Source organism: Myxine glutinosa, chromosome 5 (assembly GCF_964187855.1).
Source record: "Myxine glutinosa chromosome 5, kmMyxGlut1.1, whole genome shotgun sequence".
Taxonomy (NCBI): domain Eukaryota; kingdom Metazoa; phylum Chordata; class Myxini; order Myxiniformes; family Myxinidae; genus Myxine; species Myxine glutinosa.
This window is the reverse complement of record NC_136265.1, coordinates 138,166,759-138,188,339: the sequence shown is the minus strand read 5'-3', so window position 1 is coordinate 138,188,339 and position 21,581 is coordinate 138,166,759. Positions and strand designations below refer to the sequence as shown.

Below are 21,581 nucleotides of genomic sequence, written 5' to 3'. Positions count from 1 at the left end.
TCAGTCCACTTCCATCCATCAAACTTCCAATGGCACCCAACAAATTCATTAATGTGTGGAAGCTCCCAAGCAGTAGCACTGCATTATGGATTGGGTTATCAGCAGGAAGAGCATTCACTATCTCAGAGGCCTTCCAAAACAGCGGTTGGTCAAATGTGATGATTGCTGGCATGTTGTGTTTTGATGCAAGTTTGCTCAGGTAATCAAGAGTTGACAAGATGCAGGTTTTGTCACCTGGGTTCATATCAATCATTGGGAGAAACTGTATTGAGGCTTTCCCTGGGTGATCACACTCCTCATGCAGAAAGTGCATCATGCCTTGCCAATTTGGTGCACTCTTTTCGAAGCAAAATGACATCTCCCATAATATGTCAATTGGGCGATCACAAATTGATAACAAAGGGAGGGGCTGAAATTTGAGGTTGCGGTTGACGTGCTCTGCATAGCGGTAATCTATTATATTGATCTTCGTCAGTTCGACGAGCTTCCTGTCAGACATTTTCTTTCTAGATATGATGTGGCTAGATTGACGCCCTGGTGTAATAGCTGCTATCATGCCCATCCCATGAAAGGTACCCTTTCCATCCAACGTTATGATGTTGTGGTCCACATTGTCTCCAGCAAATAACAAGGATGTATCAAGAATGTCGGTGTCACCTCCAAACACATCCGGAGCAAGAGAAGAGGCTGCATTTACTTCAAACCGTTGCACTTCGGAGTAAGATGAGGAAAAGCTAAAGGTTGATAGACTATCTATCAAGAAACGAGACCTATACAAGTGATGCATTTGCACTGCAAGACCAAGCTGCAATGGTGCAATTACAGCCCTTGGACGCACTGCTTGGATGACTGCTTGTCCAATACCAGCAACCTCCCTAGATGTATCTTTCCCGACCAAAAGATGCTGCAGCAAGAATCGCAGGCTAGTTGGGACATACCCCAATGCAGCAGTAAGGCTTAGGTCTGCAGTAGTTGGGTATGTATCCCCATGTGGTGCAACTGTTGTTTTTATGTCACTTTTTATTAGTTTTGCAGCAGTCTGAAGAATTGCACGTTTTTGTGCTTCTTCATCATCTTCTCGTGGTGCATTGTAGTGGTCACGGAGGATCTGGGACATTTTTTCTCTGAATGTCACAATGTCTTTTAAGCCTCTACCCTCTGCCATGAATATAGATTCACCATATCGTTTTTTAAGCTGTTCCTTCATGTATTGGTTCCCATATGCATTGGATTCACTATCGCCCAGGTATTGTTCCATTCTAGCCACGAGGTCTGTAATTGTTAACTGTTCCTCATCATTGTCTTCAAGAAAAGAGCACACCTTATCGAAAGCCTCATTCTGGTCACTGTCCTTAGGCCTTCCCATTTTTCGTCTCTTGTTTGACTCAGTCGGCTTGAACCGTTGTGGAATGTCTCGCATTGTGCGGAAATTAATGTTGCAGGACTTGTGGTACACACAGTCAGCTGCATGGAGATCACCCTCAAAATATTCAATGCGGCCTTGAACAGCAAGGGCCCATTCATCGCTCCTTGTTTTGCAATGAACTGATATAGTTTTAACAAATGCGTCAGTCTTCACGTAGCCAAAACTGGCTGTTTCTGCATGGCCTCGCTTTGGGCCCTCTTCCTTAACTTCAGTGCCGCAGAAAAGGCAATGTGTTTTACTGTCTAATGGTCCCAGGGAAATGCGAGCACTCCTCTTGACTGATGGACCTGATTCCGCATGATCCTTCTTGGTTAAAGCAATGTCCTTTTTGTTTATGTGATTCACTCGGCATGATTTGTGAACACTGGTACCAGCTAGAATTCTGATGTCAACACCCCTTTCGGCACTTGCACGGTTGATGCCTTCTGCTCCTTTCTCACGAACTGATACTGTTTCCTCACAGTCCAATCCCCTTTGGCATAAAGGGCAGGTCTCTTTACCATATAAAGAGTTCATTTTCTATCTCTGAAAATACAAAAATGAGATCTTTTAGAAGCATGCAGTCAATTTACATTGGCCATATACATTGAATGCCATCAGAGCATTCTCCGCCCCTGAAACTGAGATATTTATGTAAGATATATATTAGGAGGAAACATACTATGGAATAATCTGCATAGTGGTCATCCCATTGCTTTCTGCATCTGAAATGAATTATATACAAGGGCTCTGTTGCTTAGTCACAAGGTGCACCAGGAAAAGATATGTATAGTCCAGAAGAAAAACATACTGATAGAACCCCCCCCCCCCCCCCTTCCCCCAATCAACTGGTCCCATTCCTATTAAATAAATATGCATCCCCACAACTCTAGAACCTGGAAAATAAATACCATCATACACTACAGTTGTAGGAGTACAAAATACATGTAGAATATATGGGGCAATTGTATGCATAGGCCTACCTGTCTTTTTGCTACTGCCTTGGCCTTGGTTGTATTGTACTGTATCTCCTTGGTTGTATTGTATTGTATCTCCAATGTTTACCATACAACGTTGTCCAATTGAGTCCTAATTAGGTGTAATTAACTCATTCATGTGGAGTTGTTACTCAGTCAAGCTGCACAACTACCAGTGAGGAATTAGGTCATTAGCCTACATGCTGGGAGGTCATATTGTTAAAGACATGTGTCAGGTAGCAGATGTAAACATTGTTAAAGACACGAAACAAGTGTTATAAAATGTTGCCTTTGCAGCTGGTCTCAGTGGAACAAATTAATTTATATAAACAAAAAGAAACAAAAATAAAAAACCAAAGACGTTTTCGACGTAGTGAATCGTGCATGGTTTTGTGACATTTTTATCATGTCAAAAAATTTTTCTTTCCCATGGCCCATTTATGTCCAACTTTTGATATGTTCCTAAGTAAGTCTTAAAATATAAGGAAATGCAATAAAACTAAAATTTGCAATTTTTTTGGGGTACGGCTGTTCTGGTTGTATATTGACCCGTCTATAATGGGGAGTGAAGGAATGAGAACGAATAACTGATACAGTGCGGTAACTATGGAATGAATGGTACTTACAGGATCCTGCTGGGGTGAAGTTCCTGAAATAAATCATCGCAGTCAATCACAACTCAAAATAGATAAATGATTAAAATTCAAATTGTGACAAACTATATTTATCTATATTTACCCAACATAAAAGTCTTACTTATCATCATTCACTTGTGGACTTCAACTATCTCATGATGCGTTTTGAAAAGAATCCCATTGTGTGTCCGAGACAAATTCCACATTACACTGCTCGGAAGGCAATGGAAGCTCACCTAGTGTGTTTCTAGCTAGGCATGAGACTTGATCACACAAATAACCTCCTGTGGATGATCAATATTCGATGGGAAAACCATGGGAGGGGGTCAGGGGCTTCTTCAAATAAACGAGGTTTCATTGATAATAATGACGTGAAATCAATAAAATCAATAATCAATAATCTCAATTCGGCTTCAACTTCAAAAATGTAATTTAAAAAGTCTCGAATCTGGATGTTCCTGAGTTATGGGGATAACAACAATCACCATAATTAGCCCTAATATTATGTGAAGACCAAAGAAGGTAAGTGACACTTTCACCCTGGAATAGAAAACTCAATTTGTGAAAATTTACCTATTTTAGTTCGTGAGTTACAGGTGAAACAGTTATGGTTTGGAAACTGAAGTTGGTTTTGATGGTTGGTGTCCAACTTAACACAGGTGGCACAACTCGAAATGGTCTCATCATTCACTCAATTATTTCATTGATTTCTGTTTGATTATTTTACAACAAAGTTAATCAGAGACACGTTTACAACAGTTTCATAATCATACAGATGAGGTGTAAAAACAGGTGATAGCTTTATTGATGAAAGAAGCATTATCTTGTACATAGTCAAGGGTCGTGGAAGACCTAGTACTAGTAGGACACAGAATGAATCAGGGATCAATAGGACGAAAAAAAGGATATAGGGGCAATACCCGTGGGCGCTCACCTGGTGGAATAAAGCAGTATACTACAACGACTAAAGGTATTTTAAACAGTATCACGGTATTTTAAACGAATTTCAATGGTTACTCGAAGACAATGAAGCATGTACAATCATACTAACATAATCATAAAACTTTAGACAAACATACAAAAAATACCTATTTTGGGGGGCAATGCCTCCCGCCCCCCATAGACCCCTTTAGACACCGATTATTCTAATACCGTGAACAAACTGGTACATCACGGGTGATGGAGGTTGTGGTCAAGCTTTATCGAAATTACTTGTTTAGTTTCTGTGAAGAAAGCAAATACCTATTTTGGGGGGGCATCACCTGCCCCCCTCCCCGTATACCCCTTAAGGACCCGATTTTTTTTTATACCATGAACAAACTGGTACATCACGGGTGATGGAGGTTGTGGTCAAGTTTAACCGAATTTGCTTGTATAGTTTCTGTGAAGAAAGCAAATATCTATTTTGGGGGGTCAACCCTGGACCTATCTTGACCCCCCCCCCCTCCCGTAGACCTCCTTAGACCCCGACTTTTAATGTCGTGAACAAACTTGAGTTGCACCATGCCAAACAACAATTTAGCCAAGTTTTCTCACAATCCCATCAGCAGTTTTGGAGAAGAAGTTGCAAGTGTTTACGGACTGACGGACGGACGGACTACGCTCCAGGTGAGCTAACAAAAGAGAAAGGAAGGGGTGGGGGGAGGTAACAAACAGCACAGACAGAAGGTGCAAACACCAACAGTAGAGACAGGAAGAGGGTGGGAGGTGTGGGGTACACCAGCGGAGATAGAGAGAGAGAGAGAGAGGGCGAAACACCAACAGCAGAGCCGAAGAACTAGACAGAGGGAGGAAGACAAACGATGAGTGTGGAGAGGAATGTGGGGCAGGAGAGGATGCATGAGGGAGACAAGATGGATGCAGAAGGAAAATCTCAGGAGGAAAAACTAGAATTTTCGAAGGAGGAGGGAATGGGGTGGAGTTTGTTGGGGGGAATGGGGGGGGGGGTTGGGAAGGATGGCAGTTAATGAGGGTCGAAAAGATCATGATTTGGGGTTGGGGACGATCTGACATGGTAGTGAACAGGTGCCTTGAAGACCTGGAGGGAAGAATGAGGCTCAAGAGGATATGGAAGTTAGTCCTACAGGCGGAAAAAAGAGGGACGAATGAATGGAGGTGAGCAGTGATCCTGGATTAAGGTAGTTTCACCAGAAGGGAGTTGATGGTGGACCATGTGTGCCCTGCAGAACCCTGGGGGGGGGGGGGGAGGCAAAGCACGGAAAGAACAGAGGTGGTGCAAGACCAGAAAGGAGGCAGTGGAAGACAAGGACCACCGAGGTTTCTGTGATGGTCAACTGAAAGACCCATCGACTCGGTTGCATCGCGGGAGATTCCAATAATGTTAAAGTTATTGGATTCCACAGCGTCAAGCTGAGCGAAATGTGAGGCATGGCAGCCATTCCAGAGAGAAAGTAGTCCATCGAGCTGTGAATTAAGGCCTTGGAGATGGATAGTAGTTCAGGTGTGAGAAGGAAAGGTTCAGGTGTGTATGACAGACAATGCCCCGACATGGCTTTGGAGGGATGAGGTGAGGTGGGAGCTTTGAGTGTGTGAGTTACAGGGGAAGGTTTGAGTGTGTGGGATGCATTGGAAAGTTGGAGTGTGTGAGGTGTGGGAGAAGGATTGAAAGTGTGCGTTGAATGGGAATGTTTGAGTGTGTGGTGTGTGCGGGAAGTTTGGGGTGTGGGTGAAGGTTTAAGAGGGTGTGTTGAGGGGAAGTATTGTGAGGGTGGGTTGAGGAGGAATGCAGAAAAGGGTCACGTGAAGCCTTGAGGATGTGGATACTTTTCCAGATTCCAAATTCCCAACCTTCACAAATGGAGATAATGATCACAGGTTGAGAGATTATTGATGAAATCAGCACAAACTTAACGCTGATTTAACAGAGCGTTTTGTGTAGAGAGAGGAGTGTGAGGGAGGGGTCTGGGTAAGTAGGGGAGGAGAGGAGGGGGGAGTGGTGGCGAAAAGGGAAAGGGGTCTCAGGAGGAGGAAGGGATGAAGTATTTGCTGGACTTGCTTTCAGAACCTAAAGTAGTGTAATATCATTTCAATTATATGATGTAGTAAGATATGATACATACGATGTTTGTATGATACATACACATATCATATGTAGGATATGATATGTTATGATATAGCACAGATAACAGAATTAAAAATACTCCAATATTAATGAAGCCCAGTTCGAAACATTCAGATTTGTAAAGAAAAATGTGGATTCAGATCTTTCACCTTGGTTTTTGTATTTCTTCTGGAAGATATAGAATCCAACAGTGAGAAGAAGAAGAAGTAGAACAATGCTGAGGAGAGTTGTCCAGAGAACCAGTCTCCAGGAGACTTTTTGTGATTTTTGTTCGAAGGTCACATATTTGTGATCCTCTCCATGCATGTTCTGTACCAGGCACTTGAACTTCCCTTCAATCAGTTTGTTTGTGATGATCAAACCACTCATGAAATGTTGTGGTTTTTTTGGATACATTTCATCAACTCCCACTTGGCTTGCATTCAGATTGAGTCCTTGAGGGCTCCACCAGGTGATGTTTGGTTCTGGCTTGGCCTCAGCCTCACAGAACAGTTTCCAGGAGTTGCTGGAGTTCACAAACGCTCTTGAGATGTTCAGGATCTTCGGACGCACTGTGGGATCACGTGGTCAAGTTTAAACACCATCTACCGTGGTACATGACACATACATGTACCATGACATACAATCTATATGACAAAGAAAGTAATATTATTTCAAATTGAATTGCTTTATGATATCATGATTATATTATTACTTCCTCCACAGTTGACGGAGGTTATATTTTCACCCTGTCCGTTTGTCTGTCTATTTGTCTATGGGGAAGATATCACAAAAAGCTGTGGATTAATTCGGACAAAATTTGGTGGTGAAGAAGTTGTGTGTGTGACAAAGACGAAATGATTCGATTTTGGTGAAGATCCGGATCCGGATCCGGCTAGTAGAATTTTTAAAGTGATTCTTCACCGTTGAGTGATACGGCCAAAGACGAGGGGTACATCAGGGTATGAAAGACCTATGGTGATTCCTGTCATTGATTTTGATTAAATGTGATTCTGTTTTGTGATTTTCTGGTCTACTCTGAGATACAAAACGTAAACTGTTCACCTGGCGGAGGTATGATCTCTCTTGAGTGCCGTTATAGTATTTTACATTTTATTGCCATTTTATTGCATTATTAATTTTTACTTGTTAAATTCATCAATTGTAACATTTACCTCAATTCAACCTTTGGCCACGATGGAAGTTAAATAAACCTTTATTATTGTTATTATTATTGTTGTTATTATTATTATTATTATAAGATTTATAAGATGAAGGTGTTACATTTAGTACTCCGCAATCCCATGACAATTGTCTTGCCTCCATTGTTATTCGTGTTATCCTTATCAACATTTTGTTGTTGTTATTCATTATCTTACAACAGAAAACGATAATCCCCATTATAATTATAATCTGAAATACACGTTTTTTGTTGTTTTTTTTTTTTTTTTTTGTATACAACATCGAGGCTCGTGAAAGTGCTAACATTAATCACACAGAAAGACAAACCAACACATAAAACATATAACATGGGGAGCGGTAGACAAGATGGGGTGAGAGGCGGAAGGAAACAAACACAATATTTGAGAGCAGGGACATCGAGAGATCTGTGGGAGAGGGAGGGCTTTTGGGGGGGGGGGAGGCATGGGAAGGGGGGTGGGAGAGGTATAAAACATATGGACACTGCAATGACTTCCAAGAAAGAAATTGGAATTTCAAACAAAGTGGATCTGCGGTGAAATTAGCGTGGGTACAAAAGATCAAGGTTTTGGATGGGGGAAGATAAGAGATGGTGGTGAACGGCTGTTTTAAAGACCTGGAGGGAGGAGTGAGATTGAAGGGAGTGTGGGAGTTTAAACGTTGTGAACTTACCATCGATGTGGAGATTTGTTAATTTCTTTTTGCCGGTTGTAAATCCACCTTTACGTCCATTTGATTCTGTCCATTGAAAGCGACACCGATACCACCCCTGATCCTCCATCGTCAGGTTTCTGATCCTCACCGACCCATCACCTTCACCTGGGTTCCCTACAGGTTCGATCCTCCCTTTAAAATCATCACGTGTAGAGTTTGAGGAACTGTTGTAAATAATTACATTTCGGGCTTTGTTTCCTTTTCTGCTTTTCTTTTTGTACAACACCAAATATAAATCTTTGAAGGTGTTTTGTTTACTGTGATGGAACCGACAGGGAAGAATCACCTCCTCGCCCCTTATACCGATCACCTCCCGTTGTGCACAAAGTTCAATTGTAAATCCTTTTTTGTTTTTCATTGTGCAATTATTCGTGTTCTGGATTTGCTGTCCTGCAGGAAATGTAAATAACAATATCAGTTACAATCATAAACACACACTGTGTACAACATGTATGAACTATATAAACATTATGTATAATTGTATAAACAATTAAGGAGAATGAATGGCAAATAATTCGCAAACGTTTTTCAAAAAAAACGAAATTCAAAAAATAAGTTTCGGAGTTTAATGTTTGACAAAAGGACATGTGAGGTGGGAGGATAGTCTATAGGTATGCATTGTATGCATTGTTGTCTTTCTAGCCTGGGTTTGAATCCCGACTCGTACAAAAATGTTATAAAAAATATATAAAATGTACCTTTAGACTACTGTAATCCCTTAGACCTTTGAAGACCCTTTAAGTACCCCAAGACCCTAAAGACCCCGAAAGACCACAAAGACCATGAAGACCCTTAAAGATTCAAAGGACCCAGAGGATCCAAATAACCCAAAGACCTAAAAGACCCTAAATTACCAAAAGACCTCAAAGACTCTTCAAGACCCAGAGGACCCAAAATACCTCGAAGACTCAAAAGACCATGAAGACCCAAAATACCCCAAAGTCCTCGAAAACCCAAAATGCCTTGCAGGTCCGAAAGACCCCGAGAACCTTTAAAGAGCCAAATACCACATAGACCTAAAATACCTCGAAGACCGTTAAATATATAAAATACCCAAAAGACCCTTAAAGACCATAAAGACGCAAAAGAAAATGAAAATCCAAAATACCCAAAAGACCCCGAAGACCAAAAAAGATCCAAAAGATCAAAAAGTTACAAAAGACCCTGAAGGCCTGGAAGACACTTAAAGACCCTTTAGACCCCAATATCCTGAAGACCCCCCAAGACTCTTAATGTCACTTTTACCACTAAAAGCCTTTCAATACTTTAGACACATTTAGATCCCTTCACTTTTCGAACTTTTTGTACCCTTTAAAGTTTAAACCTTTACACCCCTTACGTACCTTCTACCCCTTAGACCTAAACACCATTTAGACCTCTTGCACCCTTCAGACCGATTAGACACCTTGGACCCTTGATCTTTCAGGGGCGGATCCAGGAATTTGAGGAGGGAGGGGCGCATGAAGCCATAGTGCTGAGGTGGGGAGGGGGGGAGTTGATGGGGGTCCTGGGGGTCCTCCCCCAGGATTTTTTTTTAAATTGATCGTCAGAAACGGCATTTCGCGCGTTCTTGGAAGTTTCTGCAGTTCCTTACGTTCTTTCCTGGTCCAACAGCTCAGCAGATTCGCGATGACTAATGGCGAGATCGACGAACTTGTGAAACGACTTGCCCAGCTGTCCCTTGTGCTATGAATTGATGAATTTTGTGTGTGTGTGTGTATGTGTGTGTGTTTTTGTGTGTGTGTGTGTGAGTGTGTATGTGTGTGTGTATGTGAGTGTGTATGTGTGTGTGTGTGTGAGTGTGTGTATGTGTGAGTGTGTATGTGTGAGTGTGTATGGGTGTGTGTGTGTGTGTGTGTGTGTGTGTGTGTGTGTGTATGTGTGTGTGTTTTTTTTTGTGTGTGTGTGTGTGTATGTATGTGTGTGTGTATGTGAGTGTGTATGTGTGTGTGTGAGTGTGTGTATGTGTGAGTGTGTATGTGTGTGTGTGTGTGTGTGTGTGTATGTGTGTATGTATGTGTGTGTGTGTGTGTATGTATGTGTGTGTATGTGAGTGTGTATGTGTGTGTGTGTGTGAGTGTGTGTATGTGTGAGTGTGTATGTGTGAGTGTGTATGGGTGTGTGTGTGTGTGTGTGTGTGTGTGTGTGTGTGTGTGTGTGTGTGTGTGTATGTGTGTGTGTATGTGTGTGTGTTTTTGTGTGTGTGTGTGTGTGTATGTATGTGTGTGTGTGTATGTGAGTGTGTATGTGTGTGTGTGTGTGTGTGTGAGTGTGTATGTGTGAGTGTGTATGGGTGTGTGTGTGTGTGTGTGTGTGTGTGTGTGTGTGTGTGTGTGTGTGTATGTGTGATGTTTTTGTGGAGTTCTACTGGAGCTTTCTCATCTGGAATTTCTGATTTGTGTAGTTCTTCCGAAATGATTGTTGTGATCTCCTAAGTTAATTCAGCTAATTAACTACAAACAATCCGGAAAAATTCCCGTGACGAAAGCATGGTTTTTTCCCGTCGCACTTGGAGTGTTTTATAATAAAGCAAAATTGATTAGAAACCTCTGAGCGTTGGTAAGCTGCCTGGAACGTTCCTTATTCAAAATAATCTGGACACGAGGGTCGTTCCGGGATATTCATAGCTTATAATTTATTATCAAAAATCCGAAGTGGGGGCTGCACACCCCCTGGATTCGCCAGTGCCTTTACCTTGAGACCCTTGACCATGGACCCTTGACCTTTACTTTTACCTTCAGACCGATTAGACAGATTACAGCTTTACACCACTTGGACGTTCATAGATTACAAATATATCACAAATAAATTTGTACAAAGAAAATGTTTGTATTATGATTGGTGGAAATCATGACAACACAGCAGCTCGCTTACAGTCAGGTCATAATCCTCATTTAAAACAAGCCTGTGCCTCTGCGGCGATGTGTGGTGAGGCGAGTGTTGCGAGCCGATCTACGCTGGTATCTCAATAAATCACTCACTTGTGCCATGAAAATCAAAATGAACGTTTGTGCACGGGAGGGGTGGAGAGGGAGCCGGGGAGGGGAGGAGGGAGGTCGTGGAGGAAAGTGGGAAATTTAACAAATGACTTACCTGTTCGGACAGCCCCCAAGATCATCATCAGCAGAGCTGAATAAATGAGAAAGATCATTGTTTGAAGGGAGAAGAAGATCCTCGAGTTGGTGCTGATATGAGATTGATACATGAGGTCAGAGATTATGAACCCAGCAACGTGTTGCAAATCCCGACATCAAACACTCCAGATAACACCAAAAGCACTTGTGGGTAATTCACTTCCCATCCAATCAGAACATTTAACAATCTCCTCCCACAGGTGGGCGGATCCTGAATGATAGAGAGCACAGAGCGGGGCACCTTGAACATAGGGAAAACTTGAACCACCGACCTCAACTCCCTCAGTACAATTCCAAACACAAACAAATGCTTCAATGTCTGTTTTTAAATGGGGGATTTGACCTTTTAAGGTTAAAAATAACATGCTCCTGTAAAAGTATTATTTTGGAACTTAAGAGAATGTAAGAGAAAATGCAAGAGAACCCCTGAGAAACAAAATGGCAGAGGAGAACTAAAAACAGAATAGTTCACGATCAAGGAAGAAAGTATAGTTGTCCACGAGAGTTCAGATGATGATGGCAGAATTTCTTACCAAGAAGACTCGAGTGAGGGTGACGAAGATGAGTTTGGAGATGATCCCTTGGAATATTAGGAAAGCGAGAAACGAAAGAACCAGAAATTGGTGACTTTGTCATTGTGAAACTGACACCTGTAAATTCAAATTATCTCGGTCAAACAACTGAGATATCAGCAGAGGGAGGAAGAAACTTCATGCGCTGTAGAATTGGACAGAGTGGACAAAAAACACTGTACGCTTTACTAAACCAACGACTAAAGACAAGTCCAGGATTGTGAGGCGTGGCATTGTCGTATGCCTTCCACAACCCCTCACTACAGGTGGTACGAAGAGGGTGACATCCATGGTGTAATTAAATGTAGATCTTCAAGAGTATAACTGTCAATAAGCAAATAATCAGAGGTTGGTCTTGTGTTTTAAAGAGGGTTTGGATGGTGACAACCTTTGCTCCTCTTGCAATGCCATCTTGATACACCATGACAGGGAGTGATACACCATGACAGGGAGTGAGTGATACACCATGACAGGGGGTGATACACCATGACAGGGAGTGAGTGATACACCATGACAGGCAGTGATACACCATGACAGGGAGTGAGTGATACACCATGACAGGGAGTGATACACCATGACAGGGAGTGATACACCATGACAGGGAGTGATACACCATGACAGGGAGTGATACACCATGACAGGGAGTGATACACCATGACAGGGAGTGATACACCATGACAGGGAGTGATACACCATGGCAGGGAGTGATACACCATGACAGGGAGTGATACACCATGACAGGGAGTGAAACACCATGGCAGGCAATGATACACCATGACAGGGAGTGATACACCATGACAGGGAGTGATACACCATGACAGGGAGTGATACACCATGACAGGGAGTGATACACCATGACAGGGAGTGATACACCATGACAGGGAGTGATACACCATGACAGGGAGTGATACACCATGACAGGGAGTGATACACCATGACAGGGAGTGATACACCATGACAGGGAGTGATACACCATGACATGGAGTGAAACACCATGACATGGAGTGAAACACCATGACATGGAGTGAAACACCATGGCAGGGAATGATACACCATGACAGGGAGTGATACACCATGACAGGGAGCGATACACCATGACAGGGAGTGATACACCATGACATGGAGTGATACACCATGACAGGGAGTGATACACCATGACAGGGAGTGAGTGATACACCATGACAGGGAGTGATACACCATGACAGGGAGTGAGTGATACACCATGACAGGGAGTAATACACCATGACAGGGAGTAATACACCATGACATGGAATGATACACCATGACATGGAATGATACACCATGACAGGGAGTGAAACAGCATGGCAGGGAGTGATACACCATGACATGGAGAGCTACACCATGACATGGAGAGCTACACCATGACATGGAGAGCTACACCATGACAGGGAGTGATACACCATGACAGGGAGTGATACACCATGACAGGGAGTGATACACCATGACAGGGAGTGATACACCATGACAGGGAGTGATACACCATGACACGGAGTGATACACCATGACACGGAGTGATACACCATGACAGGGACTGATACATCATGACACGGAGTGAAACACCATGACATGGAGTGAAACACCATGACATGGAGTGAAACACCATGGCAGGGAGTGATACACCATGACAGGGACTGATACATCAACACATGGAGTGAAACACCATGACATGGAGTGAAACACCATGACATGGAGTGAAACACCATGGCAGGGAGCGATACACCATGACATGGAGTGATACACCATGACACGGAGTGATACACCATGACAGGGACTGATACATCATGACACGGAGTGAAACACCATGACATGGAGTGAAACACCATGACATGGAGTGAAACACCATGACATGGAGTGAAACACCATGACATGGAGTGAAACACCATGGCAGGGAGTGATACACCATGACATGGAGTGATACACCATAACACGGAGTGATACACCATGACAGGGAGTGATACACCATGACAGGGAGTGATACACCATAACACGGAGTGATACACCATGACAGGGACTGATACACCATGACAGGGACTGATACACCATGACATGGAGTGAAACACCATGACACGGAGTGATACACCATGACAGGGACTGATACATCATGACACGGAGTGAAACACCATGACACGGAGTGAAACACCATGACATGGAGTGAAACACCATGGCAGGGAGCGATACACCATGACATGGAGTGAAACACCACGACATGGAGTGAAACACCATGGCAGGGAGTGAAACACTATGGCAGGGAGTGATACACCATGACAGGGAGGGATACACCATGACAGGGACTGATACATCATGACACGGAGTGAAACACCATGACATGGAGTGAAACACCATGACATGGAGTGAAACACCATGGCAGGGAGTGATACACCATGACATGGAGTGATACACCATAACACGGAGTGATACACCATGACAGGGAGTGATGCACCATGACAGGGAGTGAAACACCATGGCAGGGAATGATACACCATGACAGGGAGTGATACACCATGACATGGAGTGAAACAGCATGGCAGGGAGTGATACACCATGACATGGAGTGCTACACCATGACAGGGAGTGAAACACCATGACAGGGAGTGATACACCATGACAGGGAGTGATACACCATGACATAGAGTGATACACCATGACACGGAGTGATACACCATGACAGGGAGTGATACACCATGACAGGGAGCGATACACCATGACAGGGAGTGATACACCATGACATAGAGTGATACACCATGACACGGAGTGATACACCATGACAGGGAGTGATACACCATGACACGGAGTGATACACCATGACATGGAGTGATACACCATGACATGGAGTGAAACACCATGACATGGAGTGAAACACCATGGCAGGGAATGATACACCATGACAGGGAGTGATACACCATGACAGGGAGTGATACACCATGACAGGGAGTGAAACACCATGACAGGGAGTGATGCACCATGACACGGAGTGATACACCATGACATGGAGAGCTACACCATGACATGGAGAGCTACACCATGACAGGGAGTGATACACCATGACAGGGAGTGATACACCATGACAGGGAGTGATACACCATGACATGGAGTGATACACCATGACATGGAGTGATACACCATGACATGGAGTGAAACACCATGACATGGAGTGAAACACCATGGCAGGGAATGATACACCATGACAGGGCGTGATACACCATGACAGGGAGTGATACAACATGACAGGGAGTGATACACCATGACAGGGAGTGAAACACCATGACAGGGAGTGATGCACCATGACAGGGAGTGATACACCATGACATGGAGAGCTACACCATGACATGGAGAGCTACACCATGACAGGGAGTGATACACCATGACAGGGAGTGATACACCATGACAGGGAGTGATACACCATGACATAGAGTGATACACCATGACACGGAGTGATACACCATGACAGGGAGTGATACACCATGACACGGAGTGATACACCATGACACGGAGTGATACACCATGACAGGGACTGATACATCATGACACGGAGTGAAACACCATGACATGGAGTGAAACACCATGACATGGAGTGAAACACCATGGCAGGGAGTGATACACCATGACAGGGACTGATACATCAACACATGGAGTGAAACACCATGACATGGAGTGAAACACCATGACATGGAGTGATACACCATAACACGGAGTGATACACCATGACAGGGAGTGATACACCATGACAGGGAGTGATACACCATAACACGGAGTGATACACCATGACAGGGACTGATACACCATGACAGGGACTGATACACCATGACATGGAGTGAAACACCATGACACGGAGTGAAACACCATGACATGGAGTGAAACACCATGGCAGGGAGCGATACACCATGACATGGAGTGAAACACCATGGCAGGGAGTGAAACACCATGGCAGGGAGTGATACACCATGACAGGGAGGGATACACCATGACAGGGACTGATACATCATGACACGGAGTGAAACACCATGACATGGAGTGAAACACCATGACATGGAGTGAAACACCATGGCAGGGAGTGATACACCATGACATGGAGTGATACACCATAACACGGAGTGATACACCATGACAGGGAGTGATACACCATGACAGGGAGTGAAACACCATGGCAGGGAATGATACACCATGACAGGGAGTGATACACCATGACAGGGAGCAATACACCATGACAGGGAGTGATACACCATGACATGGAGTGATACACCATGACATGGAGTGAAACAGCATGGCAGGGAGTGATACACCATGACATGGAGTGCTACACCATGACAGGGAGTGAAACACCATGACAGGGAGTGATACACCATGACAGGGAGTGATACACCATGACATAGAGTGATACACCATGACACGGAGTGATACACCATGACAGGGAGTGATACACCATGACACGGAGTGATACACCATGACAGGGAGTGATACACCATGACACGGAGTGATACACCATGACAGGGACTGATACATCATGACACGGAGTGAAACACCATGACATGGAGTGAAACACCATGGCAGGGAGTGATACACCATGACATGGAGTGATACACCATGACACGGAGTGATACACCATGACAGGGACTGATACACCATGACAGGGACTGATACACCATGACATGGAGTGAAACACCATGACACGGAGTGATACACCATGACAGGGACTGATACACCATGACATGGAGTGATACACCATGACATGGAGTGATACACCATGACAGGGACTGATACACCATGACATGGAGTGAAACACCATGACACGGAGTGATACACCATGACAGGGACTGATACACCATGACATGAAGTGAAACACCATGACATGGAGTGATACACCATGACGGAGTGAAACACCATGACAGCGAGTGATACACCATGACAGGGAGTGAGTGATACAACATGACAGGGAGTGATACACCATGACATGGAGTGATACACCATGACATGGAGTGATACACCATGACATGGAGTGAAACACCATGACATGGAGTGAAACACCATGGCAGGGAATGATACACCATGACAGGGAGTGATACACCATGACAGGGAGTGATACACCATGACAGGGAGTGAAACACCATGACAGGGAGTGATGCACCATGACAGGGAGTGATACACCATGACATGGAGTGATACACCATGACACGGAGTGATACACCATGACACGGAGTGATACACCATGACACGGAGTGATACACCATGTCAGGGAGTGATACACCATGACAGGGACTGATACACCATGACATGGAGTGAAACACCATGACATGGAGTGAAACACCATGGCAGGGAGTGATACACCATGACATGGAGTGATACACCATGACAGGGAGTGAAACACCATGACAGGGAGTGATACACCATGACACGGAGTGATACACCATGACAGGGATTGATACACCATGACATGGAGTGAAACACTATGACATGGAGTGAAACACCTTGACATGGAGTGAAACACCATGACAAGGAGTGAAACACCATGGCAGGGAGTGACACACCATGACATGGAGTGATACACCATGACAGGGAATGATACACCATGACATGGAGTGAAACACCATGACAGGGAATGATACACCATGACATGGAGTGATACACCATGACATGGAGTGATACACCATGACAGGGAATGATACACCATGACATGGGGTGATACACCATGACAGGGAGTGATACACCATGACACGGAGTGATACACCATGACCGGGAATGATACACCATGACATGGAGTGATACACCATGACGGCATGACAGGGAGTGATATACCATGACATGGAGTGATACACCATGACAAGGAGTGATACACCATGACAGGGAGTGATATACCATGACATGACAGTGGACAGTAATCGGTTTGGAGTCAAAAAATGTTACATTTCAATATATTAGACTGTTCAGAGTTCATTAAAAGGTTGTAATTACCTTAAGTTATTGTCTTTTTTTTACTTCACTGATGATCCCAGGACATCGTTCAACCTACCCCCTCGCAAGGTTCAAGGTGCCCAGCACACGGGGCACCTTCAAACCCCATCGCAAGGTTCAAGGTGCCCGCACACGGGGCACCTTCAACCACTTCCGATTTTATTTTTAACCTCAAAGTTGGCCGTGATGGAAAATCCTTTACTAATGTTTCCTCTGGCAGAATTGAGCATAAAGTCAAAACATATTTTTGGTCCACAATGGAAGTTTGATTTCTTTAGCATTGCAGGTGCAGAGCCAAATGTTGAAAAGCCTGTTCAAGATGCCCCGCTCTCCCCTACCTGTCCGCGGATTAATTGCAGAAAAACAAAAATTACTGGCACTCCTACTCAAGGGGCAGATCCAGGATTTTTTGAAAATGGGGTCTAGAAATGAAGGGAACAGGGTGCATACCCATCTAGATGCTGCGAGCACTAAGCCATCAAGGCATGGGGTCTGGGTCCACTGAAGGGGCTCAGAAGCTTTGGGATTTTAGGTGCTCTCAGGTGCACTCTGAGCATCTGCGGACAACATTGGTTATACATGTGGGGAGGGGCAGGGGGAACCAATTCCATAGCTTTCTGTTCCTCCTATCAGACAGAACGTCAGAATCCCTTGTTTTGTTTCCATATATGTTTTCCAGCCCTCCATGTCCCCTTTAGTCAGGTTCACTATGTTTTTTCGTTCAAAATCATGGTAGATTAGCAAACCTATACATTTTTGGAAACGTTATTACATGGAAAATCTGAAAATCAATGTTTACATTTGCCAATTCCGACCAATTCGATTCGACCAATTCGACCAATTCGACCAATCGACCAATTCCATTCGACCAATTCGACCATTCGACCAATTCCATTCGACAAAGAGGACCATTCGACCAATCGCTTCGATCGACCATTCGACCATTCGACCAATTCGATCGATTCGATTCGATTCGATTCATCGAATTCGATTCGATCGACCATTCGACCAATTTGATTTGCCAATCAATTTGACCGACCTTTGCTTGTGTGGAACGGACTGTGAAAACGATGCGGACTATATTGTCGGATACGACACACAGGAAAGTGATGACGAACTCTAAATGGCATATTCTGTAATCGTGTATGTTTGATGCCATTGACCGCCTGTGTATATTTTGTCATCGACTGCCTGTGTAGATGTGAAGTTATAATGACTGCATGTGTATATATGATTTTGCTGACTGCCTGTGTATGTTTGGTGATATGAATTATTGTGACACATTTTGATGTTATTAACTGCCTGTACAAAATGATAACATGTATTTGATTATGCAACTTATCGCGAATATAAAGACAGTATTTTGCAATTCAAAACCTTTGATTCGTGTCTTACCATTCCCCATAGCACTAATTTGATACTTTCATTGGATTCCTTTTCCCTGAAAATATAGGTTTAGTATATTTTAAAAAGTTTTTAGGGTAATTAGAGGCAGAAATAGAACAAAATATGTATTTTACAGTGGCCATTTTGAAAATCCAAAATGGCCGCCATACAGGTATCTCTCCAAATGTAAACATTGATTTTTAGTTTCCTTATGCTATAACCTTTCCAAAAATGTATAGGTTTGCTAATCTACCATGATTTTGAACGAAACATAATTTATTGACATAGTGAACCTGACTACTTCGTTTGTGTCCCATATATCCATTTTACCACAATTTCCCTCTTCCCAAACTTTATTTCCTTTTCTTTTTCTCTCATTCACAATCTTTCTTTTCAAATGGGCTTCAAATGACCGAGTCTGCAGGGTTGAAGGATGATAACCTAACCACGAGAAAGTCTCCCCCCTATGCGTGGAGTGCGGGACCACCCGATAAAGACCTTCCATGCATAGGTCCCAAGTTTGTTCATTGTAAATGAAGATCCACCAAATAGCTGGAGGTTGCCTAGGTTGGACACTTGCCTTTAAGTACAAGTCATAACAGGTGGGGATCAAGGCCCTGTGACAGGCCCCAATGTGTTTTCTGGTGCATTCTCAACTGTTTTGAAGCACTATTTTACAACACTGATTCAGCCATTTTTTCATAAAATCTTTTTATAATGAGATGTATTCAGTTATCCAGCAGCTTTCCAAGCCAGCTGCTCCTTATCAACAGTTTCGAATGGAGTGCTTGCTTGACTGCTTAAGCCACTTGAAGAGCGCGCTCCAAAGAACTTGGTAACTGAACACCATGACACCTCTGGTGTGAAGCCACACAGGTTTGCTGTTTGTATAGAAAATTAAATTGTCTCCTTAAATTTAAACAAAACTCACACAGCTCGTCTCGAGGCTAATTATTTAATAAAGGAGTAAGGATAACTCAATGAATGTGCTTATGACTGTAGTGTTAGTTGAAGGTGTACTCCTTACAAGAAGAGGAATCTAACTGTCAAAAGGTATCTACACAATTCATCTTAGTCAGCAATGGTAATGTGGTCAGAGTTGTTGTTGTTATTGTTGTTGTTGTTGTTGTATAGCCCCGGACAGTTCTCTCGAACAAGCCCATGGCACGGAGATGGCCGAACAATCTCCCAGTAGCGAGCCAGATATCCCCGACATCCAGGATGGTGTAATCTGCCTTCACAAAGTCAAGGCCAAGACAGAGAGAGAGAGAGTGAGAGAGAGAGAGAGAGAGAGAGAGAGAGAGAGAGAGAGAGAAAGAGAAAGAGAAAGAGAAAGAGAAAGAGAAAGAGAAAGAGAAAGAGAAAGCACTCTGACCATGACTGCGCTGCCCTGACGAATCTGCACAACAGGGAAGAATGGGGAAGATTTGGCCCCCAACTCGTGTTGAGGGGTACAAACACCGCAAAGAGGCATCTCTGGTAGTTGTGTAGTCAGAGATATATGCGCTTGCTGAAGACTTTGCATTCTGGCTGGGAAGAAGACTCCTCTCCAAAAGGCAAAATCCAAATATGATGTTACACATCTATAATATTTGAACCAGAACCCTACTACTAATGTACAATTGGTCACTGGCTTTGACACCAATACAATTTGTTATTATGGACGGACACGAGGCATCAGAAAGCTACATTTATCGAACAGTTTCAAATGGAGCACTTCGCCGCCATTAGAGGATTTGAATTGCATCAGATGTGGCAATAAATGAGAATTATTGCTCACAGCTTGCCGTTTGATGACTCAAGACGCCATTTGCATTTTTTCCACCTTCGTCCCTACCTTGTTTAAAATCCCGTGCGGACACGGGCAACTTGATAGTAATAGTAAAACTAGATAATAATTTTTGAGCAAAACCAAAAGGTACATGAGACTAACAAATTCGATTCTTACAAAAAGGTGTCAACGTAAAAATAACTTTTCCTTTTGTTAGAGAGTAATTCAAAATATGTATAATGTCCTACTTGTGCAGAAATATCCCAAATTGACCCCAAACAAAAGTGGTACTTACCGCACACAAGGTCTTCTCATCATCGTTGTTTCCCAGTTCGATGGAAAGCCATAATTTTGACCATTCTTGCTGGAATTTAGTGACTGAATGAAGACTTTTCCGCTTTTTCGTTCAAGTCTCCAGCGAATTAGACCCTTGGGCATTTGAAAGTAAATATATTTCGACAGGCAAAACCGAAAAGAGAAGTTACGGAATGCGCAGTGAGCGCTGCGCCGATCGTTGGTTACTGTTTCAAGACGCCTGAAATCATCATTCTGATTGGCTGTTGCACTATGCTTAATTTTTGCCTAGAAACGAAAAGTTCATTGGAAATCAAAATGGGGGTTCATTACAGCCTTGGTGGGGTCAGCGGGGCTTGGCGTGCTAGTACGGGCCAACTCCGTTCGATGCGGGTATCTTGGGACCATGTCAGTGGCATTTTCTGTCCCCGGAATGAGGTGCTTGGCATTGTTTTTTCCATAGGA

The 21,581-nt window shown here is 43.5% G+C and overlaps 1 protein-coding gene across 3 annotated transcripts in view; it reads right to left on the bottom strand.

Annotated features, from left to right (window-relative positions):
• Window positions 1-21,347, bottom strand: part of LOC137426997 (sialic acid-binding Ig-like lectin 15) — a 369,687-nt gene extending 348,340 nt beyond the window's left edge. The window contains exons 1-5 of one of the 3 annotated variants that reach the window (XM_068116084.2): window positions 21,118-21,347; window positions 11,086-11,337; window positions 7,951-8,382; window positions 6,249-6,650; window positions 3,009-3,031 (exon numbers count right to left, since the gene is read on the bottom strand). In XM_068116084.2, the coding sequence (XP_067972185.2) occupies window positions 3,009-3,031; window positions 6,249-6,650; window positions 7,951-8,382; window positions 11,086-11,197 (969 nt within the window). In that variant the 5' untranslated portion in view covers window positions 11,198-11,337; window positions 21,118-21,347. The remainder of the gene's footprint in view (window positions 1-3,008; window positions 3,032-6,248; window positions 6,651-7,950; window positions 8,383-11,085; window positions 11,338-21,117) is intronic. The other 2 variants (XM_078778796.1, XM_078778795.1) reach the window with 2 other exon arrangements.
• Window positions 21,348-21,581: the final 234 nt, after the last annotated feature.